The 11,007-nt window shown below is 36.3% G+C and overlaps 1 protein-coding gene across 1 annotated transcript; it reads left to right on the top strand.

Annotated features, from left to right (window-relative positions):
• The first annotated feature begins 9,560 nt into the window (after window positions 1–9,560).
• Window positions 9,561–10,493, top strand: LOC109245277 (olfactory receptor 4C16-like). The gene has a single exon (XM_019412581.2). It carries the CDS (start codon window positions 9,561–9,563, stop codon window positions 10,491–10,493), a length of 933 nt encoding a protein of 310 aa, XP_019268126.1.
• Window positions 10,494–11,007: the final 514 nt, after the last annotated feature.

The raw sequence follows: 11,007 nt of genomic DNA, 5'->3' as shown, positions 1-11,007 counted from the left end.
CTCTTCAGTGTTCATCATTCTCTACAAATGTCCAAACCAAACAAAAAGAAAAAATGATTTTAAAAGATAAATTTTATACTTTAATAGATTTAAACATTTCAGAATTAAATATTAAAATTTAAATATTACAGGACTGTGCTCGTCCCATTAGATAATTTTACTAATGAGTTTGAGGCAAGAAGAAAAAAATGGAATTCCTTTCTCTATCCATGACGGATTAAGTCAAGAAAACAGAACAAAAAATAGTGCAATTTTGTTTGCATTGTGATCACAGGAAGATGTTCTGTGTAAAGGCAGGGAGTTGGCATCATCTCATGGATGGGAAGAAAGGAAGGAGGCCTCAGCTGCAGTTCATGACTGGGCAGGGCACTGGAGACAGAGATACCATTCAAGGTGGCTGATGTAATGTCTTCAGAGAATCTCTTATTATGTTGGGGGAATTGGCGCCTGCTAGAAGGAGCCCTTTCCAGTAACTCCATAGTAGTATTCAGCTCCAAAGCTTCTTGCCAAGAATCCATTGGCTGCTAGAAGAAGTTGTCACTGGGGAGCTGATAAACAAAAGTGCGTGCCTGTTAGTGTGGAAGTGGTTTTGGCACCAAGAATTCTGAATAATTAAAGCATTGCATCAGCCTTGGAGACCAAGAGACCACGTTGGAAGGAGATATTGACCACAGTTGGCTGCGTGCCTCAGGGAATGCCCTTTTTCCTTCCCTGTGTCATAAGACAAAGGCAGGGCTAGCCACGGCATCTGTAAGTAGGGCTGACCTAAAGAATACATTGTTGTCATAGACTTAGTATAGCACTTGACCCCCCAGATTATACCTTGGTTAAAATCGTGGCATGTATGTATCTATATATCAGCTAGTAAAGCATTTTAGTAAAGAATTTATTTTTTTAGAGTAATTTTAAGTTCGTGGCAAAACTTAAAGGAAGGCACAGAAATTTCCCCTATATTGGCTGCCCGCCCCCCTTGCATAGCGTCCTCATTATCAACATCCCCTGCAAGAGTTGTATGTTTGTGCACTTGAACTGACACTGACACATCATAATCACCCCAAATCTATAGTTTGCCTTAGGGGTCACTCTTAGTGTTGTACATTCTGTGGGTTTGGACAGATGTATAATGACATACATCCATCATTAGAGTGTCATACAGACTTTTTTTTAATGCCCTAAGGATCCTCTGTGCTTTACCTATTCATCTATCCCCATTACCTGTTCAGATTGGGTTTTTAAATTATGAAATAGGATGAAGATAAATCTATTTTAATTAGGCTGTCTGAGTTTTTCACTTTTACAAAATTTTGTGTATAGTCTAAAGTATCCACAGGCAGTCTATTAGAGGGAATCAGTTCCACTTAGGACTCAACATTCTGGAAGTTCATCTATTTAAAGAGCTCTGTAACCTATCAATAAGAGAGTAAAGATGATGCATCTCATTTTAATTTTCCAAACAGAAGATCTTATTCTACTCGACTAGACTTTAGAACCCAGGCTGTATTCTAGGGGACAAAGAACTTTATGGTATCATGTAGTTCTCAAATTCATTACCATGCTTCTCCTAACCCCTGCAAGTGATCTTTAATTAATATAGCTACGTAGGAGTAGATGGAAATATTTTTATACTTATGTTTCTTGTTAATGAGGTGCAATCATATACCTCAAATCTAATTTTCTAGATCACATCTTTTAATAGTGTTTAATGAATAAACATTCTGCCTCATAGAAAGTCTCTTCTCTTCACAGGACATCAGTCTATTTTAGTGCTCACAAATTTTATCCTAAATATGATATGGATAATGTGTCTAATAATTGACATTTTTTTATTTGAGCATAGTTGACACACAGTGTTGCATTACTATCAGTTGTACAACTTTTATTTGAGAAGTTTATACTTTTTACTACTTTCACCATAAGTATAGCTACCATCTGTCCCACTATATTGCTAACAATTGACATTTAAAATTTTTTTTAGTGTTTATTTATTTTTGAGACAGAGAGACAGAGCACAAGTGGGGGAGGGGAAGAGAGAGAAGGAAACACAGAATCCGAAGAAGGCTCCAGGCTCTGAGTTGTCAGCACAGAGCCGGATGCGGGGCTCGAACTCACGAACCGTGAGATCATGACCTGAGCCGAAGTCGGATGCTCAACTGAATGAGCCACCCAGGCACTCCCACCGGCTGACATTTCAAAACTGACAGTGAAAAATATAGACCCGGATTTTTACGGATGACAAATGTATCCATGTTTTTAATTAAAACAAAAACAGCAAAATAGAACTTTTTTTTTCTTAATTCTTTGCTCATCAGGTGGAGGTATTAGATCTGTTCACAAATATTCCAATCTCTCTCTCTCTCTCTCTCTCTCTCTGTCTCTTTTTGGTACATAGTTCGATTTCATTTCCTGGACCCCTTGTGGAAATGTATGACATTATCTTGTAAAGCTGAATATTGCCATATCTTACAAGCTACCAATTACACCCATAAGACACATGTTTGTAAATGTTCGTAGTTATTGTTCATAGTAGTCAAATATTCATTGACAGGTTAATGGGTAAGCACATTGGAAATAACCACAGAATAGAGTATGTTATGACAATAAAAATGAATCGACAACTGCATTCAAAAGCCAACACAAAACTTGGTAGCATACATCATGTTGAATAAAAAATAAAACAATTTCTAGAAGTCTGCATATAGTCTAAAATTCAAAACCAGGAAAAACTGACAAACATATATATATACATATGATAAAGATATTTTCTTTTTAAGAAGCAAGATCATTTATATTAAGTAAAGCAGACTACTGGTTAACTTAGGGTGAAGCAGGGGACAAGATAAGGAATGAGCCAAAAATGGATTTAATTATTGGTAATAGTTTTGATCTTGGGGTAGATTTAAATTTGTAAATATTAATTATATCATTTAAATAAATGTAAATAGGCAATAATATAAAATGAATAAAATAAAAGATGGTAAAATTGTTTGGAAATGGGTAAATTCTAGTTGAAATTTTATGATAGGGATGGGTTTCTTCTGCTTATCTGTTGACTTTGCTTGCTTATGCGTTGGCTCCATTTTCCATCAGGCTCTTTCCACTTATGACAAGATCATAGGCAAGAACTCTGGGTCTCTACTCCAGAAACTATTAGGAAAAAAAAAAGACTTTTCTCAATAGTCTGAACAAAATTTTTGAGTCCTCTCATTTGCTAATAGATGCCTGTCCCAGTAATTACAACAGGGGGAAATGTTTTCTCATTGACCACATAGGAGTCATATTCCTTACCTTGGGGAATAACACTACTCGTAACTCTTATAATGTGGGTCCTCAGAGGAAAATCAAGGTTCATTCAAAGAAGGAAAATGGAGTCTTGTCAGGAAGAATCCATCAGGGCCCACTAAGACAGTTTTTATAGCACATCTTTATGAGGCAGGCAAGGTGTATCTGCAGAAGTGTTACATATATTTCAGCAAAACAGCAGATGTCCACCAAAGGTCTATCTTATTGATGCTACATTCCATATCCCATCATGAAAAGAATCACACTCCATTATGAGGACAACCTGATGCTTTCAAAGTCCCATTTCATGCTTAGTGGGGTTCAATGTCTCGGTGCTCTTGATTCTAAGTGCTACTGAGGCACATCAGTGGAGGGACTCCTAGGGAAGTATTTGTTGTGTCTCAAGACCTGACCTCACTTCTATCTGCTGTCCTTCCAAATTAGTAGTTTTATGGTAGTTCAGAAAGAATCTCTTCAACTTATTTCACCTACCACCATGTAGGTAATTTTTCAGAAGAAGTAATTATAACATTCATTTATTTTTGAGAGACAGAGAGAGACAGAGCATGAGCAGGGGAGTGGCAGAGAGGGAGACACAGAATCTGAGGCAGGCTCCAGGCTCTGAGCTGTCAGCACAGACCCTGATGCGGGGCTTGAACTCACGAACCATGAGATCATGACCTGAACCGAAGTCGGATGCTTAACCAAGTAAGCCATCCAGGAACCCCCATAAGAAATAATTATAAATTATCACCCAAATTCTTTTTTCAATTTGGTTTATTTGTTTTATTCATTCATTCATTCATTCATTCATTAGTATTTAAAGCCTACTATGAACTTCTCTTTATAAATGTTTATTAGTAGATTTGGTGGAGAACAAGATAGTTGTAATCCCCACTCTCAATGAGTATATACTTTATGGAATTTGGGTGCTTGGCTGGCGCAGTTGGTAGAACATCCAACTCATGATCTCAGGGTTATGAGTTCAAGCCCCATGTTGGGTGTAGAGCCTACTTTAAGAAAACAATTACAAAAATAAAGTTTATGGAACTTGTGAAGAATTTGAGGAATAAAATAGGAATTCTTTCTTGGTTTCTAGTTCTCATGCAAAATTTTCTTATTTTTAATTTCTCAGTAACTGATCATTTCAATCAGAATTTTCAGGTATTCTTTTAAGTGTTGATATAACCCTTCATTTTGTAGCTGGCTCACTTCTCCAAAGCATCTACCTGGTTTTTTTGTTGGTTTGTTTTTGTTTTTGCGGGGTGGGGTGGGGGGAGGGTGTGACCTCACCCAATCTCTTGATTTAAATTATCATTTAATGGTAATAACACCAAAATCTACTTCTACAGTCCTAACTTGAAATTCATACTTAAAAAAAAAAAAATATCCAAGTGCCTACTGAGCATTTTCATTTGTATATCGTATGGCCACCTGTATATCAAGCTATTCTCGTTATTTTATTATTAATTCTAAATGCCTCAACCTGAGATATCATTGTTAGCCACTAGAAATTTCCCTTATCATCACTTTCTAATACTTCCTGGTTTTCAATTTGGCTGGTGTCAGGAAAATGTGTGGAATGAGGAAAACTATGACAAAAGAGAGTCATTAAAAGAGATCTCTACCTTGAATTACTAAATTTGTAACCTGAAAAACTGCTTAACTTCCATGAGTTTTAGTTTTGTTTTGTTTTTCCATACAAAATGTCATTGTTAATACCTACTTAGTTGGGTAAATGAAAAGATACAACTTATGTAAAGTCACAAAAGGATAGTGTATAAAAGACATTCAATATATATTTGGTGAAGTAAAATTATTCAAATAAAGTGAACTACCTTTATAAGTGTCTTTTTACTAACAATTGGTTAGCAAAACCAATGGAAATGAATTTGAAAAACATGAGATATCTATTCAGTATACATACTAATCTTCAGATCATTTGCTACAAATCTGTGGTTCTTTGTTGGGGAATGGCTATAACACACAGAACAGAACCTCTGGTTTCAGTACACCATACTTCCTTCCCTGGATTGTACTTGCAAATAAATTGCAAGGGCTAGAAAAGCTTGTCTCCTAAAGCACAGAAAGGTAAGTAAGGGCACTGAGTGGGATTAGAGTAGTTTCTTGGAGACCCACATTCTCTTTTGCTAAGGACACTGTTTTCTCTTCTTCCTATTGTTTATCACCATTAATTTGTATTTTCCTATTTTTTCTCTATATCTTTGGTTAGCCTGAGGCATCTAATGCCACCAAATCCTTGTCTGTATTTGGTTCCTGAGTCTGGGGAGGGTTAACTTATTCTTCTATGGACTAAATGGATGAACCAAAAGTTAAATGTATTACAACATCTGGCATGTTTCTGATTAACAAAGAAAGGAAAACTTTAGGGAATAGTATTCTCTAGGGTGCTAATATTTTATATCTTTATGTCTTAAAATATTCCTTCTGGGATGCAGAAAGAGCATCTTTTTTCAATGTTCTATGGGAAGGCTGTTTTCAAATAGGGATGGAAATATTTGACACTAATAATTTTCAGTGTTCTGACAGATAAGGGACAGATTACTTATATATTTATACTCAAAGAAGCATAGTTATAGAATAATCCAACATATTTAAAAAATATATTTCCATACATCTTATGGCTATTGCTCCCACTTCCTCCAAAAAAGGAACATGAAAAAAAAAAAAGAATTTTTTTCAAAATTTACTCTTAATATAGCAAATAAATAAAAATAAATAGAAGCTTTGGAATAAAACCATCTTTGACACTCAACAAATATTTTATGAGTACCAGGTATGTGAAAACCTATGTGTGGCTTTTCATTTCTGTGTAGGGATAGAAGGATTAATTTCATGTCTTAAGAGTTTCTTGAGATGGCAGAACGTAGAAAAGTTCACAAGTGCTTTTCACGTAAGGTAGCTGAGTAGGACAAGTCCTCCGGATGGATTTTAAAGTGTGAAGAGCTTATGTACGCCTGGTGAGAAATTAGAGAAAAGGTCAGTAGCGACAGTGACCCTGACAGCTTCTGGAGAATGCTGCTTTCCCATCTCCAGGTGACGGTTTTAAATAGACACTCGTACATCACAGTATAGAATGATTACTCTGTGTGTGTTTCCAAAATAAGGTGGTAAGAGTTTAACTTGCTACACGCAAAATGGTATGATGAAAGGTGCACCATATATGTGGGAGGGTTTCACTTTATCCTTCTTCAGTTTGGGAACTTAAGGGATAAAGAACATGGGGACAACCTGTTAACCTTCCCACAGAAAATGGTGGATTTTGCATAGAAAGGAGTGTAAAGATTCTCCCAAAGATAGAAGTCTAGTGTAATCCAATCAGGGAGGGTTGGGTAGTTGAAGAAAGATCTCAAGGAAAGCAATGGTTCTCACCATGGATGCTGCAGTAAAACAGATTTTTAGTGTAGAATGATTCACCTCGCAGTCCATATTCCACTCTCATCTCTTCTCCATTTTTTTTCTGTGCGCCTTTCAGCTCTTCTCTGTCATCTCCAAATCCAAGATGTAGTACGTTCGTTACTGTTCTGACAAATGTAGCCATTCTAAAGTTGGCTAACCTTGTTTGAAAAATCGAGGTAAGTACAGTAGTTATTAGAAGATGTGCTATTTTACTAGTGCCATTTTGTCTCCACATCACTGCGACCCCGTTTTTGTGTCAGATTCCTTGGAGAAATGGATGAAGGGTGTTAATATGGCTCGGGAAAAAATGGAGATATGGTCGTCCACAAAAACATGGACAAAAACATGCATCAATTGCAGGAAGATATGAAAAATGTACGGCTCTCCTTGAATGCTTCGTGGGATAAGGGTTCATGTGAAAAGGTGAATGTTTAAGATCCATAATCATTTTTATGGATGTCAGGGTCTCGAAATCTTATGTGGGTGTGTGGTGCTCTTCAGAGTATATCTCCTAATCCACACTTACTAATTTTTTTAAAAAATTGATCTCAGCTTTCTTCATGGATGTATAAATTGAGAGCATATCTGGCTGTCTACCACACATAACAGATACAAGGCCACAGCAGATTAATGGTGTGAATATGTTTTGTGATCAGAATAGTGCAAAATAATCAGATAAATATTATAATTTAAGAGTTAATTGAGAAATTTTAATTTAAAAATACTAATTATGGACATGGTACAAGTCACTGGGTTTGGAACTGTGCAGAATAAAATCCTGAGAATAGTTTTCAGAGATTCTTATTCCAAGAAAGAAGCTAAAGAGAGCACTCATGTAACAGAATTTAAGCATGGTATGTAACATTAGAAGAAAAGCTATAAAGGATGTCCTTAGAGAAAAGGAGTAATAATTTCTCTTATCACAAAATAATTACTAAAGGCCTTCAGAGGATATTACTTAGCATTTGGGTCCTGAAGTTTTGAGACAATTGAAGTAGCTAGAAATGAAATGACATTCCAGGAAGGAAGGAGATTATTGATTAAACTCTTGATTAAATATTTGATTAGAACTCACAGTTATTAACAAGTTAATGAAACCATATGCATTTATAATTCGTTTTAATTTTTTTTTATTGAGAGAGAGCGAGAGTGAGAGCGAGAGCGAGAGTGAGAGAGAGAGAGAGAGAGAGAGAGAACGAGAGCATGCAAGTGGAGGAGGGGCAGAGGAGAGAGAGAATCTTCATACTCATTGAGGAGTTTGTCACAGTGATCGATCCCTGGACTCTAGGATCATGACTTGAGCAGAAATCAAGAGTCAGATGCTTAACCAACTGAGCCATCCAGGTGCCCCTCTGATTCTTAATTTATCTTAAAAATACATGTCCACGTGTGTATATAAAGGAAATTTTCTATTTAGCCCATCTGTGCTTTGGAAGCTCACAACTTTCAAGACAGAGTATTGAAGGTATGGATGAGTTTGAGGAGGAACACAATGGGATAAATAGGTCTTCCAAATTATATTTAAATACATCACATTTAAGTTTATATTTTTACTTGCATGTAGTGTCCCTTTCAAAAGTATCTTGACAGGAAAGAGCTAAAGAAAAGATTTTGTTCTTGGAAGTGAAGCCAATGGTAATTTTTTTTTTTCCAGATTTGAAAAAAGAAATCTTCATTTCAACAGAATGAAATTTCAAAGCTGAATGATCATTGACTTTTCCAGGACAGAAAACAAATTGAATGAAGTCAGTTATTATTTATTTACTATTTCTCTTGTCTATATCTCTCTCCCTCTTCAGAGTCTGCACTCTGTTAAAAAGACATCAGATTTTCAGTACCTGGATAGTACAGACTCTACTGGGGTTTACAGTCATGATCTGGTCCTACATGAACTGCCTGGTGACATCTTTCCAAAAGATCTCAGAATCCAAAGTGCTTAAGCTAAATTTGGATTATTGTAAACATGAACTATTGGGGAATAATACCCCCTTTCATTTATATGTAACCTCGGGGACTTGGGGTACTCTAACAGATGCTTTTCAGAAGTGGGAGGGAGGGGAGGAAATAGAAATGCAGATATTTAAGTGATTATTTACTATCAAAGACCATTTTATCACTTGTCTGCATTAGTGTGTGCAAAATACTAAATATTGTAAGGGTGTTTTATGGTAATAGCATATTATTTAGAGGCTATAAGTATTTCCTGTTCCTCTATTCAAGTTGTAATATCTGGGAGAAATTCAGTGAAGGATAACATATTACATGTTTATAAAATTATACATTTATATAAATATGTATAACAAATATATGGTGATAAATAGTTGCATAAAGATGTTCTTTATGGTATGAAAGTGGGTTGTGATTTTATATTTATATTATGATTTTATATTTATAACCTCCAGCAGCAGTCAAATATATCCAAAATGCCAGGTAATACACCATCAAAACATGTGCCTGAAGATTTATTAAATACGAAAAAATAATGAAGTTAATAAAATTGACCCATGTCTTTTCACATTGTATTCATTGAATTGTACAAATTAATCAGAATCATTTAAATGCTACAAAGGATTGTATCTAAAGGATTGTATCCTTATATTCAAGCTTGTATACAAGCTTGTGTACATTTAACAAGCTTGTTTGAGACTTAAAATGACCCTATGAAATTCTCATTATAAATTGAGGAACAAAGTGTTGAAGTGACTTATAAGAAGCGACCCACCCCTAAAATATTCATGATGAAGAATATTTATTTTTCTTAAAATAGTCCATAAAATCACATGTCACACCATGAATTAATTCTTTTATTTTTTTTGTAGATCAACCACTTCCCACTCAGCCTTCTCCTCATTTGCGAAATCATGCGGCTGAATAATAATGTGACAGAGTTCATTCTCCTTGGGTTGACCCAGGATCCTGTTAGGAAGAAAATAGTGTTTGTCACTTTCTTGCTTTTCTATTTGGGGACATTGCTGGGTAACTTTCTGATCATTACTACTATCAAGACCAGCCGGGCCCTCGGGAGTCCAATGTACTTTTTCCTTTTCCACTTGTCCTTATCTGACACCTGTTTCTGTAGTTCTGTAGCCCCTAGAATGATTGTGGATGCCTTTTTGAAGAAGAGCACTATCTCTTTCAGTGAGTGCATGATACAGGTCTTCTCGTTCCATTTCTTTGGCTGCCTGGAGATCTTCATTCTTATCCTCATGGCCGCTGACCGCTATGTGGCCATCTGTAAGCCCCTGCACTACACAACCATCATGAGTCAACGAGTCTGTGCTGTGCTGGTGGCTATGGCCTGGGTGGGGTCCTGTGTACATTCTTTAGCTCAGATTTTTCTGGCCTTGAGTTTACCCTTCTGTGGTCCCAATGTGATCGATCACTATTTTTGTGACTTGCAGCCATTGTTGAGGCTCGCCTGTACAGACACTTACGTAATCAACCTACTCTTGGTGTCCAATAGCGGGGCCATTTGTACCCTGAGTTTTGTCATGCTGATGTGCTCCTATGTTAACATCTTGTATTCTCTGAGAAACCACAGTGCTGAAGGGAGGAGAAAAGCCCTCTCCACCTGTGTCTCCCACATCATTGTGGTCATCTTGTTCTTCGGTCCTTGCATATTTATATACACACGCCCTGCAACCACCTTCCCCATGGATAAGATGATAGCTGTGTTTTATACACTTGGAACACCTTTGATCAATCCTCTGATTTACACACTGAGGAATGCAGAAGTGAAAAACGCCATGAGGAAGTTATGGAAGAAGAAGTTAATCTTAGATGACAAAAGATGAGTGGGATCTTCAAAATTTTCTTCATAGTCTGGATTTGCCTAGAAGTCTACAGAGAATGTTATCTTTTTATTGTGATGTTACCATAATCAGGAGGTATGAGAATTAATTCCTTCAGGAATGAAAATACACACTGGTTAGTGTTGAGTCAGTTTCATGGATGGGAAGAGACAGCACCAGGTACAAACAACCGTGGAAAGACTGGTGCCTTAGATGTTCAGCTGTGCCTCTGCCTTCTTGACTGCCTAGTATCACTGTAATCTTGATATGGTGCTTTCCATGCCCTTCTTCATGTTGACTTCTGTTTATAGTTACACTTTTATATGCTTATAACCACAGCCTGGAAGGTTTTTTCTGTTTCAATTGGCTCTCTTAATTAAACTGTTGAATCACATAATTTCTGATCATAGACCTTAAGCTTGTTTGTTCTTCATGACTAAGCAGAAAGCACCAGATTCAAATAATAATAAAATCTTTGTGTTTTAAGGGATAATCTATAATCTAGGGTAATCTTCCT

The sequence above is a fragment of the Panthera pardus genome, unplaced genomic scaffold, assembly GCF_024362965.1.
Source record: "Panthera pardus isolate Hobbes unplaced genomic scaffold, ASM2436296v1 HiC_scaffold_12, whole genome shotgun sequence".
Taxonomy (NCBI): Eukaryota; Metazoa; Chordata; class Mammalia; order Carnivora; family Felidae; genus Panthera; species Panthera pardus.
Note: the sequence above shows the minus strand (reverse complement) of the source record. Positions and strands in the feature narration are given on the sequence as shown.